Source organism: Lygodium microphyllum, chromosome 25, assembly GCF_053477565.2.
Source record: "Lygodium microphyllum isolate KBCC chromosome 25, Lygodium_microphyllum_v1.1.10, whole genome shotgun sequence".
Classification (NCBI taxonomy): domain Eukaryota; kingdom Viridiplantae; phylum Streptophyta; class Polypodiopsida; order Schizaeales; family Lygodiaceae; genus Lygodium; species Lygodium microphyllum.
In genome coordinates this window covers 50731840-50751148 of record NC_141159.1, presented here as the reverse complement: position 1 = coordinate 50751148, position 19309 = coordinate 50731840, and the positions used below count along the sequence as shown (strand labels likewise).

Below are 19309 nucleotides of genomic sequence, written 5' to 3'. Positions count from 1 at the left end.
ATTCAATCTACCTCACTTGATACTCCTATTATATTTTTCCATGTGTCTTACTAAAAGGGCTTCACATGAGGCTTTGTACAGTAGTTGGCATGTTCATACTCACCTTTTGGTTATAGTTTCCATGTTTTGTAGAAGAAAAGGCTCCTCTACTTAACTTTCCCCAAAAGGGGCATAGGTTACACTTGATGGCCTTATATGATGGCATGTTGTCAGTGTTCTCGAATATAAAAGTTTCATTATTCTTGGTTAACCACTATTCAATGCTATCTATATACTTCTCGAATATAAAAGTTTCATTATTCTTGGTTAAACAGTGTTTCTTACGTGCAAATGAATTTGAGAAATTCACATATACAAAAGCTCTATTTGGCATTCTTTGGAACTATTATTTGTGTGCAAAACACCTCTTAAAGGTTGTAATTTCTCACTTAAAGTCACTCTTCCAAGTGGGGCCAAACATGAGAAGGTGACAAGTGGCAAGTGCTAGTGTATAGTGACAAGTTGTTAAAAGAAAGGCAAGCATGTTGTGTGAAAACTGCGTCGATGTTGTGATTGGTAGCGTACGCAATGCGCATATGCACAACCTTCCTGAAAGAGAGTGCAGTAACAATAAACGTTACAGTCGAGAGTGCCATAAAATAAATCGCCAGTCTTTGGATAGAAGAGAGAAGCCATGGGAGCCGGAGATGACTCTGAGCTGTACCAGCAGCGACGCATTGAAGACCTGCTCCAGCAAGCCATGGCGCTCGACTTAGGGTTCGCGGAGGCGGATGTTCTTCACGCCATCAACCATTTGGTGCAGGTCTGTTGCCCGTCTAACCTTGCATGTCTTGTGCAGATAAGCTTTGTGGTCACAGCTCACCTGCTAGTGCCAAAGCATTGTCTCTCTTAGTAAGGAGCTGTCTGTGGACGCTCTTGTGAAGTGTACATTGATGCCATCTTGAAACAAAAAAACCTGTTTAAGAAACTTTGCACGTTATGTGCAAATACGGCTCGCGGTCAAAATTCGCCTGCTAGTGTCAAAGCACGGTCCCTCTCTCAAGAAAGAGTTGTATGTTGACGTTCTTGTGAAACGTACATTGAGCCAGCTTTGAAACATATAAACCTGTTCAAGAGAACCAAGAGAAGCTGTAATCAAGTTGTCTATATGTGCTATCAGTTGAAGTTATTTGATAAAGAATGTGTGCTTATTTCAGCAACTGACTGTTAGAGAATTATTCACCCCCTGGGCGGGCATTGGCAGTGTATTGTTGTACAGTTAGCACTCTTGAGCACAATTACGCATTTCCTGGACATAGGTTGGACAGTTTTATGCAGTCATCTTGAGTTTTCAAGCAGTTCCGGAGTCAGTCTGCTGGCCATGCAGGCTGTGTAGATGCCATGTGGCATAGGCATTATGGGCGCAACATTTTCTTATTGTTATTTATTGCTGCAATTTATTATTTGCAGCAGTCTGCCAGTCTAAACTGGTGGACCTGATCATTTAATGATTATTTTATGCCTATTGATCGGCTGGCCAGCAGCCTTTGGACACTTTCACTTGTCTTTTCAGGTGAAGAGAGACATCGTCTTGTGGGGATACATTCAACAGCCTGTGTACGTATCTGCCTTCTTCATTTCAGCATTCATTCACTGCAGATTTTTGCGTTCCACCGTCTCTTTTCTCTCGCCCTCTTCTCTTTGTGCTTATTTTCTTTCAATCCGGTCATACACTTCTACATTCTCTACACTTTGACATGGTATTAGAGTAGTGTCGAAGGGTTGATTGATCGCGGGTAGACCTGAATGGGAGATTTCAATGTGACGAAAGTTTGTGTTTTTAGTGTTCAAGGGTGAGTGGGAGGGCTGCGCATTGACACAAGGTTAAGGTGATTAGGGGAAGTGTAGGAAAGGAGCAAAGTTACTGTTTTTTGTAGGTTTTTGCTGTTTATGAAGGAGAAAATGTTACATTTTCAGGCTTTGGTGTAGTTTTTGAGTTTTCATTGCCTCCGACAGTTGAAACAAGTTCGGGATGAGCAGAGGATGCCCTAGCAAGCTGCATTTTCGGAGTCAAAGAGGGTTGTCCTTGTTTTTGGTTAGGTTATTCGAGTGACAATGTCTTTCAAGATTGATGTGGAGTTTCAGGCTATTATGGGTTATTCAAGTCTCTTTCGAGATTGATGTGGAATTTTAGGCTATTATGGATCGTAAGGTCCTTGTGTTACTGCTCTTTCTATTGATCAAAGGTGTGATGGAGAGAATAACTGCATCTAGCAGGGTAGGTAATGATGTTTACTATATTGGAGTCCTATGATTTGGCGAAGCTCGTGCTTGAGGCTCTAGACCATCCTACAATCCGTGATGCTTTCAAACTTCTTGTTGATGAGAAAGTTGAGTTGGTCAATGTACAAGCACATTGGGACAAATTGAATGCTCGTATCCGCTCCTTCCCATTCTTTTGCACTTCGGTTGTGATAGCTCACATTGATGAAGCAAGTGTTTATGAAGGTACATTTGCGGATGTTGGATTGTTTAAGTCCACTTTCATACGGGACCATGTCAATAAGATTCGGTAATTGTAGTGGCGATAACTCTTCTTTCATAGTTATCGCCCTGATTTAGTGCATTCTATTTTGCTTGATTGCTTTAGGGTGGAAGGATACCCTTAAGTGGGAGGAGTTGGTTCTAATGGCCATGGATGAAGAGGAACAACTCAAAGGTTTTGATGGTCATGGATCGAGACAAACAACTCAACGTTTGAACGTCGGAGGCATTGACGTGACGATCTTTCCAACAAAAGGGAAATAATAACAATAAGAAGAAGGATGAGAAGGTCAATTTTATAAAGCCAAGGAGTCTACTTGTCACATTTGTGGCAAGATAGGTCATTGAAGAAGGATTGCCTCAACAAGGATAAGAAGGATGCTAAGAAGAAGAAAACTGCGAAGGACTCAAGAGCGGTGGTTGCTCCTTCATTGGCCTCCTTTCTCCATTTGGATATGTTGAGGATGTTTCTTTGATTGCTTTGATGCAACAATGTTGGCCCCCTAACCTTGTGAGTGGATTGTGGCGCATCCCACTGCATGATGTCTACGGATGGTATTTGCTTGTATACATTCGATGCATGGGAAATTCTTATAGGGCGATAGCTCTTCGGTCCCTATCAAAGGCAAAGGTGATATGCAATTGATTCTAGATGGGTAAGGTTGTACTTACAGATCAAAAGTTCTCTATGTGTCGGGTTTGGGGATATCATCTTCTTTTAGTGAGCAAGATTTGTGCTCTTGGTCTCATGGTTGAGTTTGATAAGGACTCTTTTTGAGTTTTGGATAGAGATTCTTGATAGGTTTTTTGTGTAGGTCATGAGAAAAATGGAGTTTACAAGATATGGACTTTATCAGCCTTTACTTCTTTTTTTCTCTTCCTTAGACCAAGCTATTGCATGCTTGTTGGAAAATGGCAGCCAGCTATTGAGAGAGAGGACAGACAATGACAGCAAGAGAGTGAGCTGAAGCAAAAAGAAAAGAGTGTACTTGCTAGAATGAAAGATACAATGAAAGTACAACTTATGTTTAGGTCAAGGGTTGACCTAACCGGCCTCCACCAACTAACTAGAGTTAGGTTTATTTTACTCTAGAGCCTAGTGTCACTACTTTAAGTTTCTAAGACACTAGGTGTACACACCTTACATTGACACTTTAATAAGTGTCCATACCACAAAAATTACATTGAGCGCTGCCCATAGAATTGGCAAATTCTAACACCCCCCTACAATGCCAATGTGATGAAGTACAAGGATAATCAATCACCAAAGGGTAACAAGTTTAAGAACTTTAGAAAAGCCTCAAACTTCTCGCGTGGTAGTGCCTTGGTGAAAATGTCTGCAACATTTTTCTGTGTGGGTACATACATCAAGCTGATCTCTCCTATATAGCATTTCTCTTTGACATAATGGTAATGCACCTTCGTGCAAGCATGAAACATAGGATTTCGTGTGACTGCAATAGCACTCTGACTATCAAAAAGAATGGGTATAGGACCCTCCAATGGTGGAGCTGAGGGCAGATTGTTGCAGTTTCATCAGCTATGGAGAGTACTTCTTCGTCTCTGACTCATGTATAGAGGTAGAGCTTGTTCTCTTTGGTCAACTCTCTCTCTATTCTCAAGAGGAAATGCTCTGCATGATGGGTTGCATCCATCAAAGGGTTTTTCAGCTCTGATTTAGTGTTGTTTGTGGGACTGTTTTAATACTGGAATGATGCTTTTCTAAAAGGGATGTTGTTCTAGACATGCTGGACAGTAAGAATAGTGAATTCAGAGATCTGGAAAGTAAGAACAGTGAATTCAGAGATTTGCAGACTGCATTTCTGCACACGAATCATTGAGTTTTGGTCACAGAAAATGCTTCCCTAAAAGGGATGTTGTTTTGGACATGCTGGACAGTAAGAACAGTGAATTCAGAGATCTAGATAGTAAGAACAGTGAATTCAGAGTTCTGCAGACTGCAATTCTGCACATGAATCATTGAGTTATGGTTACAGAAAATACTTTCCTAAAAGGGATGTTGATTTGGTCATGTTGAACTATCCTTATGCAGTTGGGATTTACTCAGAAAAGATGAAAACCAAGTGTTCATAGGTTATGTATTTTGGAACATTTCATTTTTGTAACTTTCCATCTTTTAATTGATAAAGAAATACTGAGGCGCCGGACTTAGGGGCCAGTCTTGTGTTGAGCGAGGGAGTGAGGTCTCTGTTTGTGTGTTTGTGTGTGTGTGAGAAAAGACGAAGTGTTAATTGAAGGAACTACCGCTTTATGTGAGTCATAGACCGGTTTTAGTGACCATGCCCAAAAGGTCATGCAAACAAAGGAGGCACTATATGAGATGTTTGAGATGATGGATATGTGTCTTCTCCCCTTCTTTCTAGATCATGAGATTTGGTAGACTCTGAGGGGGATTTTCATCTCCCAATAGTAGTATGTGCAGGAGCTTTTAAGTACTTTTGAGATGGAGGGGTGTAAGGCTATTTCTACTCCCATGGATCTAAACTAGAAGGCTACGACCCATCCAAATTTACTGCCAGTGGTGGCGGATGCTACATGCTACAAGCAATTGATTGGGTCATTGATATGGCTTTTAAACATTCGGATTGATTAGCATTTTTCCACAAGGTTCATGAGTGAATCCAAGTTGGTTCATTGGTAGGCTGCTATGAAATTTTTGTGGTTCTTAAGGGGGAGCCTCGGCCTAGGTATTCATTATTCAATTGGTATAGGAGATTCAGTCTTGATTCTATAAGGTTGGACGGATTTTGATTATGGGTTGGAGATGTTGACCTCACGAGGTCAACAACAGGATATTGCTTTACATTAGGTGTAGATGCTATCTCTTGGAGTAGTAAGAAGTAGTTCATAGTTGCCCTATTATCTATAGAGGTGGAGTATCGAGCAACGTCTTCTACCACGTGTGATAGCGTGGCTTCAGTGGATGTTAAGAGAGCTTGGCTGCCCTCAAAAAGTTTCTACTACACTACATTGCGACAATAAGAGTTGCATTGCTTTGATATGGAATCTTGTATTCCATGCTAGATCAAAGCACATTGAGACATAGTACCATTTCATTCGGGAGAAGATCTTGGATGAGACCATTGATGTAGTGTGCTGCAAGATGGAGGACAACTTGGTAGATTTGTTTATTAAGGCTCTTCCTCATACTATTCTTTGAGAGCATTCTAGATCCTTGAGCCTTATGCTCCGTCCAAGATTTGAGAGGGGATGCTAGAGATTTATTGATCCCTTGGATAGTCATTGGCAGTGTATTATTGTATAGGTAGTACTCTTGGGCATAGTCTCACATTTCTTGGGCACAAGTCAAACATTTTATGCAATTGTCTTGGTATCTTCTAGCAGTTTTGGGTAGTCAGATAAGCCACATAGGCTGTGTAGAAGCCATGTGGCATAGGCATTATGGGCGCAACATTTTTTAGTCATTATTTGCTAGGATAAACCGGCCGACCTGATCATTTGATGATTATTTTATGCCTATTTATAGGCTGGCCAGCCTCCGCTCACTTTCACTTGTCTTTTTAGGGGGAGAGATTGTCTCGCAAAGATACATTCAACAACCCATACACATATATGCCTGCTTCATTTACTCATTCATTCACCGCAAATTTCTGTGTTTTATTGTCTCTTTTCTGTCTCCCTCTTCTCTTCGTTTTCATTTTCTTTTAGTCCGGGTTTACGCTTCCGTATTTGTTGCACTCTAAGATTGACAAAATCACATTGGATAGCCTAAGTGAAGGCTGGGAGAAACGAGGGGAATTGTAGAACTTAAAGTATGTAAGAAAAATGAAATAACTTAGGATGGGTGGGTAGATAAGCTACTTGTCATGCCTTTACCTTGAAGTTTGCTTGCTTGTAGCAAAGCATCATCAGTTGAACCTTATTTGTAGTGTACATTGAGCCAACTTGAAAAATAAGAAATGAAACTAGCCTTCTCCTCCTTGATTGATCAACAATTCCAGCAGGCATAACATTCAGATAAATTGAAAATGCAAATGTTACCACCTAAACTTGTATAGCCTGTTGGCCCCAAAACTAGCATCCATTGCGGTGTTTCTTTATCTTAAATTGCAATATGGATGGAATACAATGAGATTCCTTGAATCTCCTTTGCTCTCCAATTGCCTCTTTGCTGTCATAAATGACCAACAATCCTTCAAATCAATTTGCCTCTTGTTTTGCTTGGGGATTGGCCTTCATCTTGCTCTTTGAAAGACAAATTAAGCCCCAAACTTGATATGGGCTGACTGCTGGCCTCTTGAATCTCCTTGAAATTCTTTAATTTCTGCTGCTAGAATTTAAGTCTTAGGCTCTTAATTCTAAGCACACATATTGAGGTGGTTGTCAAATCCTAAATTTTGCTAGTAAGTTAGGGCTTATCAAGCATAGATTAATCAAAATGTCCACCTTTGATGACTTAAATGGCTCGATTTTGCTGAGATAACTTGAGAGATGCATGTAGGATGAGAGAGAATGTTGCAGAGAGAAAAATTTTAGAGTTTCATTGGGAGAAAGGCTGAAAAACTACTATTGCCTTGCTCAAATAGCCATGGAAGCTGTCACCTACAGCTGAGGACCACTAGAAAGGTTGTTGCCCCTTCTTGTATGTTGTCACTTGTAGTTGAGAGACTGTGGGCTGCTATCACTTGCACCTAGAGGCCTCCAATTTTTTCACTTGCAGTAGGACTAGTCCATGGCGGCTGCAAATCACATCAGTAGCATCTCCTTGCTCTCTAACAGCCTTCTCTCTCACAATGGCTGTAATAGACTTCCACCAGTCCCTAAACGTTTTTCTCACTTACATGGGCAAATTTTGCCAAGTGGTAGCCTACTAATCCCATTTTCTAGCATTATCCAGCTTATTAGATTAATTTTTAGAATACAAATTCTAAAAATTAATCTAATAATTATTCTAGTGTCTACTTCCATCAGCCAATAATGAAATTGGCTAGGCCAATTTTCCTTCCAAGTATCCCTAAGTAGTTATTAGCCCTTAGACTAGTATTAAAGAATGAATTAATGCTTAGTCTCTAATGTCACCAACGAACAATAGTGGCTAATAAATTGTTCTAAGCCAGAATCTTTGACACCGGGTACCACCTAGTACTTGTCAGCCATAGCTTATTACAGCTTTTGTCTTTGGCACTAATTGAGATGTCACGGTCTTAGGTCCCACACTATGAAATAATTAACTTGCACCTTACATGTGCAAGTCACATTAGCACATTTGATTAACTTTTAATCAAATGGTAAGCAAAGTATTAAAATTTCATGACCTCGTAACAAGAAATCTTATCTAACCTTGTGGATAAGTTGCATGCCTTACTCAATAAAGAATTTTTTGCTGAAACTCTTTTGAAATGTAGATTTAGCCAACCTAAAAGATAAAAATCTTTTAAGTTGGCGATTGTGCACTCTACTCCATATGTTCCTTTTGTGTGATCTATTAGTACTGTTCATGTAATAGATTGTTCTGGTTGTTGTGAGAGCCTACAGGCCTCATGTAAATATTAGTTACACAGAGAGTGAGAGAGACAGAGTATGATGACCTGATGGTCTGATGTAATAGAAAGTAAGAGATACAGAGAGAATGTTGACCTAATGGTCTGATGTAAATATTCACTATCTAATTCAATTATCTTCATGAAAAAAAATAAAATCTTTTTTAGCATTGCATGTGTGTATATAAGCTCCATGTCTTACCTTTTCAGTAAAAGTTCACTTGTTGGCAATAAATTGTGGTTCCTCTTGACAAAGAGCTACTTCTTAAAACTATTTTGAAATATACATTGGGCTAGCTTGAATCATAAAAATGTTGTTACCAAGCCAAATTATGTGCGTGTATGTTTATTTGTTGAAAGGGGAGATTGTATCTGCTGAAAAGTGTGTGCTCTTTACAACATTAGAAATCCTAATGTCATACTAAAATTTCCATTGCATGCATAAATTTTGGATTGAAAACCAACTTTTTTATATTGCTACAAACCTCAGATTGTCTTTTGCTTTCATGTTTGTGGTTGTGTATACGAATTCTTCTACTTGCTTGTTACATTAGTTTCAAGCAGTCCTTGCAGTTTGCGAAATGGTAAGACTGTCTTTATTCACATGCTACTTTGTGTCTTCTATACCGATCCTTTATGTATGAGATAGTACACTAGCTCATATATTGTGTATTTCATGTTCATGGTATCATAGAGCACTTGCTCCAAGTGTAGTTGAGAAAGCTTAATTATGTATGTCTAAGTATATGTTTTAAAGCATATCTTCTACCAATAAATAATATAAATAAGTTGATCAGCTTGCAAGATGTCCCCCTTGGACCTAACTTGCATATGAGACATGACACAATCCATATCCATAGTTAAAAGGGACAGGACATTACACTCATCTCCCATCTTTAGAGCCAAACATGGTCACTCGTGAGCTTGAGAGTTAGCAACACTCTGGGTCATGACCATATTCAAAGGATTGGCATCCCATACCACCGACCACACTATCTCGGTGTACGGATTTGTTGGCCATTACACAATGCTGTGCACAATAGGGCCTTGAGTCCTATAAATAGGACTTGGCTACCCCAATTGCAAAGTGTCCTTAGTGCATTCACACTAAGTCACTTCATGACCACTATGACGAATGCTACTAGCACCCATCTGGATGTCTAGGGATGTAACACTTTTCCCCTTATGAATGATTGTTGTTCTTAGCAATAATGTCCTTAGGGATGAAGTGAGGAAAACGACCCTTCAACGAACATATCGACTCCCAAGTAGCCTTCGTTTCCAAGCAGTCTTTCCGTTGACCAAATACTCAGGACAAATAGTTCAAAGAAATTGTTAAGTTCTAAGGTTAAAAACAAATTCGGGACTTTCTCAATTGAAACAACCAATGTGGAACTTTGGGTAAACTCGGATTTTTAAAGGTAAATCCAGCTCATAGGATATGCTACCTATTATCTCGGTAGTCTTGAAAGGATCTCACTATCTTGAAGCTAATTTATAGCACTTACTGGTAGTCATCGAATCAGAGATATTTGGGACTTTAAGGTAAACCCACATGCCCTCTTGGAGCTCTCGAGGAGCATGATGTTGGTTACCATAAACGTGGCATGATCTTGGGCCGTTTTAATTATTTCCCTAGCAATCATCAATATCTCTTGCATATCATGTAGAAAGTCGACTACGGACTGTATTTCATCCCCTTGAGCTCTATGGTAATTGATGGTTTCGGCTTATAACCGTACGTAAGCATAAACGAGCAATAGCTAGTAGCCAAATGCTTAATACTATTATAAGCAAACACAATCTAAGGAAGATAATGCTCGCAATCAGAATGCCTATAGGAGACATATGCATGTAGCATATCCTCCATAGTTTGACTTGTCCTTTTGGTTTGTCCATCGGTTTCAAGATGCTTTGAGGAAAACAACATGGACAATTGAGTTTTGAGTTTTTTGGAAAATCCTTTGCCAGAAATGACTATACTTATGATCCCGCCGATCATGGACTAGTTCATTGGGCAAACCATAAAGTCTATAAAGATATTTAATAAAGAGACCAACCAACTCATGGCTTTTCACAGTCGTCTTTATAGGAATGGATCGAGCCATTTTTATCAATCAGTTGACTACAACCCAAATTGTGTCATGACCTCAATTTGTACAGAGCAATCTTACTACAAAATCGATAGAAGTGCTACTCCACTTTCTATCGGGAATTTGTTAAGGATGTAATGTCCCTGGTTGTCGGTGCTATTCAACTTTATTAAGTTGACATTGTGGGTACTCACACATAAGACTCAACCATGGTCTTAATACGCAACTAATAAAAGTACCAAGTAACCAATGCCAAAGTTTGGTGGATGCTAGGGTGTCTAGTGCTCGGTGCATTGTGACACATATATAAATTTTTCTTGCGGATATCCTGATCATTGGGCATTTGCAACATTGGTGCAGTGGTTATCAATGGTTTCAATGTTTGAAAACATTGATCGAGCTAACTAGTCCAAACAATTAACGGACTAACGTGCCTTTTCTTGCTTCGGATAACCCTAAGCAAATGTGTTAAGGGTTTAGCAGCATGAGTATAGTTCTTTATGAGCTTTTGAAAGAATCCAGTAAAACCTAAGAGAGATTTTACTTGCCTTATGGTCCATGGAATAGGCCAATCAAGCACTACTTGAATCTTTTTGGGATTAGTTTGAATGCCATTGTTCGAGATTACATGACCAAGATACATAACTTGTGTGTAAATAAATTCGCACTTGGATAGTTTCATAGACAATTGTTCTTGTCTTGAGAGACATAAGGTGATATGTAAATGTTTCTCATGCTCCACCAACGGCTTACTATAAATAAGAATGTTTTTGAGGAAAACTAGGATTTTTCCATGCACATCTAATATTTTTCTAGCATTAAATGATGGTGGGACTAGCATTAAATGCTATTTGGCCCATTTTTAGGGCCGAGATTGCAAGTGCACGAGATTTGGGGATATTTGGTTATTTATAGTCTCCCCCACTCACTTGGTCCATCTTCTTTCTTCTTCCTTCGTATGTGCATACTCCGATTCTGTCATCTTACTCTGCCTCCAGTGCTATTGTTATCATTAGCCTGACTTAGTGTCCTCACTAATGCTATGGGTTGTGTGCAGGATTGATTAGTTCTCCTTTTGTATTCAACATTTGTTCCTTGAGATTTCTTTTTTCTTTTCTTGTAGTCTCTCTCAGTTCCTTTGTCTTTGTGTTTGTGTTTCCTTTCTGCTCTGTACTCACATGGTATTAGAGCCTAAGTGAGACATAGAGCTGATCTATTGGAGAGAAGACCACCCCAAGCTGCCAGGCGGCCTTCCATGTCAGCATTTTGCTGAAAATGCACCAATCTGCTTGTAGGCATCATTTTTTCTTATGCTAGGTACCAGATTTGTTGCCAACTCCCTCTCCTATTGGAGGCGACGGGCTTCCTCAATCAAGTGATAGTCCTTTGCCCCGCAAATGCACGTGTTTCTTGGCTAGGCGACATCTCTTCTCAACCAACATACCATTCTTTGTGCAAGCAATAGTATTTCTCCCCTAGGCAGACCCTGTACATCAGCTTCCTTGTGATCATGTAGTTGCTTCCTCCTATTTTGGGGCTGTCTACAGCCAAAACACAGGTTTCTTGTGGGTGTTTTGCAGGATATCAAAGATGTCTTACAACTAGTTTCATGGCTTTGATGATACAGATGAGGAGGATTCTCATTACCTCAAATAGCGGCGAGATTATCACAAGGACTGTTGCGTGCATCCTGAAGAATGGAGGTCACCTAGCTCGTTTGTACAGGGTCCCTCTCCTCCCCCTTTTCTCCATGTTTCTCAGAGGGCCCGTTTTGCTGGCCTCAAAATGCCATCTATGGCACTCTCTATATTGGTGCCCGTACTCTCTTCTTTGCCCAAAGAAGACCACCTTGATGGTTCAAACTACTCGATTTGGTTGTGTAAAGTGGACTGTATCCTTGATACCTTCAATCTTTGGGAGTTTGTTACCCACCCTATTCCTTGTCCAATGGAGGATCCTATCGTTGGATCATGCAAGTTTATGGGATCAACTCAACTCTAGAGCTAAATCTTTCCTTTGTATGAGCTTACAAGATTTTGTTCTAGTGCATGTATGTAGGTTGCGGAAAGTAGCGGAAGTGTGGACAAAGCTTGCTTCTTTGTATCATCAGAAGACATTTGCCCACCGGATTACTCTTGGCAAGAAATTATGGATGATTGTTGTTGTGATGATTCTCCTTCCATGAAGGATCATATCAATAGGTTAGAGGATATGAGGGATGAGCTTGTATCCCTTGGTAGGATGATTTCTTCAGAGGATATGGCCATGATTCTTTTGACTCAGCTGCCATTTCCCTAGCTTGCTATTTTCTACACTCTCCTTCTTACATGGAGGACCCGTGAGAAGCTTCTATGGTAGGAGCTTGTTTGCTTGTTTTGGAGCATGATGAGCGTGCCAAAGAGGTTGCTAGTGGATCCACCTCTACTAAAGCTTTTGTTGCAGGTTCGGGAAGGGGAAGAAGAGGAAAGGGAATTCAAAGGCTAAATAACAAGAGAGCTCTTCAAGCTTTGACTCTGACTCAGAGAAGCCTAAATGCCTATACTCATCCAGAGGAGAAATGTTGGAAGAAGTATCCTCATCTTCGTTCGGGAGCGAAGGATGGAGCTTAAACATTCAAGCCTTCTACCTCTACTCCAATGGTTACCCATGAGTTAATATTCCTTTACATTGTTGAGTTGGAGGAGCCTTCTTTAGTGGTTGCCTAGTCTTTTGAGAGGCCTTGGCTGGTTGATAGTGGAGCTTCTAGTCATACGACTCCACAAGGTGATTTGCTGTATGTGCATCGAGCTTTCTTTTATATTTCCTTTATGTTTCGGACTAGGGCTTTCCACTCCTCTTAATTTATGGCCTTACTACACTTGGTACCCAGGTTGTCTTCACCAAGTAGCCCGTTTGTATTGAGGATTTTTCTACAGGAGCTGTTATTACGACAAGTTGGTAGGAGAGCGGGCTTTACAAGCTCCATTCCTCTTTTCTCTGCAGGGTCCTCTGAGGTAGTTGTCTATTGCTACAACCATCTCCACTTGTACACCATTTATTCCACATGTATCTTCCCATCCCTCATCCTCTCCTCCAATGGTTCCCTCGTATTCTCCATCCCTTTCAAAGGGGGACGATCTCAGTGATGTGGTTGTGGATTTCTTGTTCCCTAGTGTTTCAAAGGGGGTTTCCCAAGATCATAGCATGGTTGGTATTTTCAAGTGTGGATATTGTCTACGGTGTAGTGGCCAACTTTCCTTAACATATTACTTTGACTTGGATGCATTTTCTTATGTATTCACTCAAAAATTCATATTGTGGTTGTCTATCGGTATTCTTCCATTTCTGAAGTTTGATTGCTCTTGCCTATTGGACTTCTTGTATATATCTTTGTTCATGTATAAGTTCTTTGTTGGTAGAGCTTCTTCATCGATAGTCTTCATCAACAGACTTCATCGACATTGGCATTTCTCTTGCCACTCGAAGATTTGTTTCTCCCTTGGCCTTCCGTTACATCCAGGATTTGAGGGGGGGTATTAGTAGTCATATTTGTCATGCCTTGTCATCTCCTGCTTGTGAGCATTGTTGTCATCATTAGCTTGATTTGGTACCATCATTAATGCTATGGGCTGTATGCAGGGACTCATTAATCCTCCTTTTGTATTCAACATTTGTTCCTTGAGATTTCTTTCTTCTTTTCTTGCAGTCTCTCTGTCATGAGGATGTGAAATTTTGAGATGCTTTAATCTTGTTGATAACATTTGATTAAGTTATTATTAATCAAATGTGCAAGGTTGTTTAGCACATGTGATGCACATGGCAGTTATTTCATGGTAATAGGCCAAGGACCTTGAGGATGCAATGGGTGTCAAAGGCAAAAGTTGTGATAAGTTACGTGAGCTGGGTTTTGGTAGTTAGTTGGTGTCAGTTTTGACCCTAGGATAGTTGTTTGTCCAATAAGTGTCAGTGGTGACACTAGGGACTAGCATTAATTAATTAATTAATTAATACCAGTCTAAGGATTAACAGAGGTTGGGGACTACTCCAGGTTGCAAATGGCTTAGTCAATTTAATTATGGATGGGCACATTTAATTTTGGGCAAGGCCAGAAGGACTAAAATTAAATTTCAGACTTATTTAAATTTGAAAATTAATTTAGGGGTTGAATAATGTTGAATGGGTTTAGAAGGTTGCCACTTGGCAAAAATGCCGATGTAAACTAAAAAAGCGTTTTTGGGGGCTGAAGAGATGGACTCAGTTCATTTAGCTTGTAAGAGAGAGGAAGGAGATGTTGCTGGTCTGATCTGTAGCCATTGGAGGACCATTTTAGGCAGCCAGGAGCAGGGAAGACCAATCTGGTGCAGGTGGCAACAGGAAAACATCAACTAGGAGCTAGCGACAGTAGATTGGGGTTGGCCACTGCAATTTGGGGCCTCTTGAGTAGTTGGCAACAACATTAAATGCTATATGGTACAAATAGCAATCAGATTTCAGGTTTTCGCGTGTGAAAATCAGAAATTTCTCTCTCTTCTGGCACTCTCTTTCCTTCTCGAGCTTGTGCTCAACCATTCTCAGCATCTCTTAGCCATTTATAGTAGATCTCAGCCGTTCTTGGTGGACAGTTGAAGGATTTCTGCTGTAAACCCTAAATTTCTACAAAAATTAGGGTTTGACAGTCACCTTGGGACCCGTGCCAACAAGAATAGGCATCATACACTGAAACCAGTAGCTGAAATTCATGGAATTGACAAGGATTTCAGATGCCAAGACATAGCCAACCATTGTAAATTGGGGCAGCATTTGGTCAGTTGGTGGTTCCATTTTGTACAAGTCTTGGGTGAAAATCAAGGGGAAGTGAGCCCAAATTGCTTGTTGATTATATGTACAGCAAGGGGCTTTTGGATTAGCAAAGGAAATTGTGCAATCTCAACTTGTACACTGTCCATTAGCAACCAAAGTTAAAAAAATATCGAAAGGGATGCCAATTTTAGGGCCAACTAGGTGTCTATTATTCAAGATTGTTAAGGTAATGTGTGCATTTTAGTTTATGGTTAATTATTAATTGCTGTAATTAAGTTCTTGATCATGTTTTACCACCCTATCTGAGAAGGAAGACTGGTTTCACTCTCTCTATTTGTTTGTCCTTGCGTTCATATATTCTTTTTGCTGCACACTCTCATAGAAGTTATATGCATATCTTTGATCATGAATTGTAAGCAATCCTTGATCACATAGAAATGACCATTAAGCCTACAAGAAAGTATGCAAGTTTTGTAGTTAATGTATAAAGAAGAATATTTATCAAAGAACAATCTCATGCCAAGAATGACATTGACATGGCTAAGGCTCATATGTCAGAAGTCCATAAGTCGATGGTAGTGCTATATCGAAAGATCCAAACTTGGTACCATCTGATCCCAACGATCCAGAGTGGGGCTCTCTACATAAGGAACACGATATACTTGATCAATGGGTATCAGTTGGAGGTGTAGTTTCTACACCAACTGAGAATAAAGGAAATTATGGGTAGAGTCATTATTGAACAAAACTGTAACTTCTTGGCCATTTATATGCAGAGTGACCTTTAAAAGATCATAAGGGCCAAATACAATTTTATTGATGGAACAACCATTGCTATTACTCGCATTAATAAAATAGTCTTCTAATAAAAATTTAGTAGAAATACTTGGAACTTCAATAGTGTTTATTGAAGTCATAGACTTTGCTTTCTTATTTTGGAGGCACTCTCAATTACAGGAAAGTGACTTGTCTAATGGCAAGCGAAGCAATGACCCTTTGAGCAATCATCGATGACCTTGCACTTACCATTTTTCTTCTTATGCAACTAAATACGATTGGCAAGTCGCTCTTGGGGTAGAAGACTTCTTTGACCTAAAGATGAAGGCAGCTTGATGGAAACCCCTTATCGATTTGTTGCCCCTACTTACAACCAAAGTATTATAATTTTTTTTTGGATAGCTGTAGACATTCTTTAGCGGGTATAACGGACTGCAAAGCACCTTGTTTTGGTAGTTTGGCAGCAATCTAAGAAGGTATTGTTAGAGATTGACATTCCTTGGACAAGCAGGTGTAATAGGCAGTTCACGTGGCAGTTGACATCAGTAGGTGATAGGCTAGAGACACATGTTAGGTCGGACAGTGGGGTTGTAGTCGAATAGTTTTTTGTCTAGGCGGCTGCATTTAATGCAATTGATCTATATTATTTTGGTGCATCATTAGTGGTCTATTTGTTGCCCCACTCTTCACACTTTTGCATAGTTGTGCTCTTAGTTTTCAGGTTGCAGACCGTGGAGACTGCCCTCGGGGTTCACGGAGAGTGAGATCTTTGAAGTGGAGACATATGCAGACATTCTCTCTGCACCTGTGTATATATATGTATCCTTATACAACAATCTTCACTTCAGATTTTCTGTGTTTCACTGTCTCTTTCTCTCTCTTCCCTCTCTGTTCACTTTTTGTCTTGGTCATTCCCTTCCGCACTACTTCACTTTGACATGGTATGAGAGCATTGAAGGACTGAAGAGGAGAGGACCTTCCTGAAGAGGAGATTTCAGTGCGAAACAAGGCTGCGTTTTCAGCTTTCAAGGGCGAGTAGGAGGGCTGTGCATTAGAACAAGGCTGATGTGAGCGTAGGCGTGCAAGAAGGAGAAGATTTGCTGAAGCTGCTGTTGGCTTTTGTTGTTAGAGAAGGAAGAAGGTTGCGTTTTGGGCCCTTCAAGTGTAGATTTTATCTTTTCATCGTCTTCTGCAGGTGAAGAAGAAGCGAGACGAGCAGGGAAGAGCCCTAACAGGTTGCTTTTACACTGTCAAAGGGGGCTGCCTTTTGTGTTTTGTGCAGGCATTGTAGGTGAAGATGTCTTTTGAGGCGGAGACAGAGTTTTGAGCGATCGTGGACAGCCTGTGTTACTGACTTTTCCATTAGATCAAAAGCTCGATGATGGTGAGAACTACCGCATTTGGTGGGTTATGATGCTTGCCATTTTGGAGTCCTATGATTTGGCAGAGCTTGTTACGGAGGCTATTTATCGTCTTTCTTTGCAAAACGAGTCTAGACTCTCTTCCAGTGATAAGTTGGAGTTGGCAAAGTGGGACAAACTCAATGCTTGCATTTGCTCGTTTTTATTTCTCTCATGTACTACAGCTGTTATCTCTCATATTGAGCATTTGATGGTGGCCTGGGAGATTCGGCTGGAGCTTGATCAGATGTATAATTGTATGACTGCCATGAAACGAGTTTCTTTGGAAGTGTAGATGAGGACGATGAGTGTCAACAAGTCATCTTCTATGCGAGAGCATATTAACAAGTTGAGGCAGCTCCAGATGTAGATTCAAAATGCAGGGAAGGTATGGCAATAACTCTTCTTTCATAGTTACTGCCTCGTTTCAATGGTTTTTACAAGTCATCTTCTATGCGAGAGCATATTAACAAGTTGAGGCAGCTTCAGATGTAGATTCAAAATGCAGGGAAGGTATGGCAATACCTCTTCTTTCATAGTTACTGCCTTGTTTCAATGGTTTTTATTTTGCCTTGATTGCTTTAGAGTGGTTTGAGACTCTTCGGTGGGAGGAGTTGGTTCCTATGGTCTTGGACCAAGAGGAGTAGTTGAAAGGGACCAATGCTTCTAAATTAGAGGCCTTGGTTGGTCAGTCTTCTTAGAAGAAAGGGAAGGACCAAAAGAAGGAGGTGGACAAATCAAAGACGGACAAGGAAAAAGAGTCTACTTGTCACATTTGTGGCAAGACAGGTCATTGGAAGAAGGATTGCCCTAATAAGGAGAAGAAGGAAAAGGAGAAGAATGAGAAATCTTCCAAGGATTTTGGAGTAGCGGCTACTCCCTCATCAGTTGCTTTCCTCCACTTGGAGGTGGTTGAGGCATGACCCTACAAGCTTCTGATGTTGCGTTGGCGGTCCCATACACTCGGGAGTGGATTGTTGACAGTGGTGCCTCACGGCACATAACTCATTCAGCAGGTGTTTCTCATTTGTGGCCTTCTCATGGCCAGATTCTCATTGGTGATAGTTCTTCTATCCCTATTCAAGGATGGGGTGACATGCATCTTATTCCAGATAGGCAAGGTGGTGAGGTGCTTTATGTGCCAGTTTTGGGACACCATCTACTTTTGGTGCACAAGATTTGTGGCCTTGGTCTCTTGGTTGAATTTGATGCGTATTCTTTTTGGATTCTTGATCGTGGATCGAGACAAGTTCTTTCTTCAGGTTATGAGGAGAATGGAGTCTATAAGTTGCTGTATTCTTTTGCCTTGACTTCTCTTCTTCTTACCTCTCAAACTCAGTTTGAGCTTTGGTATGCTCGGTTTGGCCACCTCAACTATGATTACCTTTGGAAGGCATTTATGGGATAGCTTGTTTGAGTTTTGCTGGATATTGTGGTGAGCCAACAGCTTGTGTATCCTGCATCCGTGGGAAGCAAACTCGTGATGCCATTCCCAGCAAGGCTTCAAGGTGGTTTTTAGTACCCTTGGAGCTTGTTTCTATCAATCTTTGTGGACCGATGAGGACGGAGTCCCTTAGAGGGAGCTCATATTTCATGCTAATTGTGGATGATTTTTCCCACTTTATAGATTGGTTGCTCTTTGAGGAGAATCGATTGGGCCGAAAATTGAAGACCTTACGATCGGATAAGGGCAGAGAATTTGTTTCTAATGAGCTTGCTCGTTTTTGTGCAGATTGTGGTATTTGTTGGGATAAAGGTCTGTTTAACCTCTGTGTATAGTACACACACATTATTGAGCTATTCATGTGAATGCACCCTTACGTGCCCTAAGTATAAATACATTTTATTCTTTGTGTACCAACACATTGTTGGTACACTCATATCGAATCGTACTTTCACTCCTCTCTCTCTCACTAGCCGTCACACTTCACGCTCACTCTTCCTCAAACTTCTGCACATACACAGCTGAGCTCCAACAATTGGTATCAGAGCATAGAGGGCACACTTCCCAAGATATGACGGGATCAACCGCGGAGCTGATGACCAACAGACAGTTGGAGTTCCTGGTGACCAGCGTGTCGGGCAGCGGCATGCGAACAATCCAGGCGGCAAATGGGGGACCAAGCCACAGGTCCAGTGGGACGGCAGGGGACTACACGGTACAACGTGCAACAATCAGACGAAGGGCAGTTGCGTGCTGACACAAATGACTGTA

General features: G+C 40.7%; 1 protein-coding gene across 7 annotated transcripts in view; it reads left to right on the top strand.

Annotated features, from left to right (window-relative positions):
- The first annotated feature begins 559 nt into the window (after nt 1–559).
- Nucleotides 560–19309, top strand: part of LOC148014212 (uncharacterized) — a 120197-nt gene continuing 101447 nt past the window's right edge. For all 7 annotated transcript variants that reach the window (XR_015688587.1, XR_015688586.1, XR_015688588.1 and 4 more), the window contains exon 1: nt 560–802. Coding sequence is in view for 4 of the 7 variants with exons in the window: in XM_087666248.1 (XP_087522374.1) it covers nt 674–802 (129 nt within the window). In the remaining 3 variants the exon portion in view is untranslated. The remainder of the gene's footprint in view (nt 803–19309) is intronic.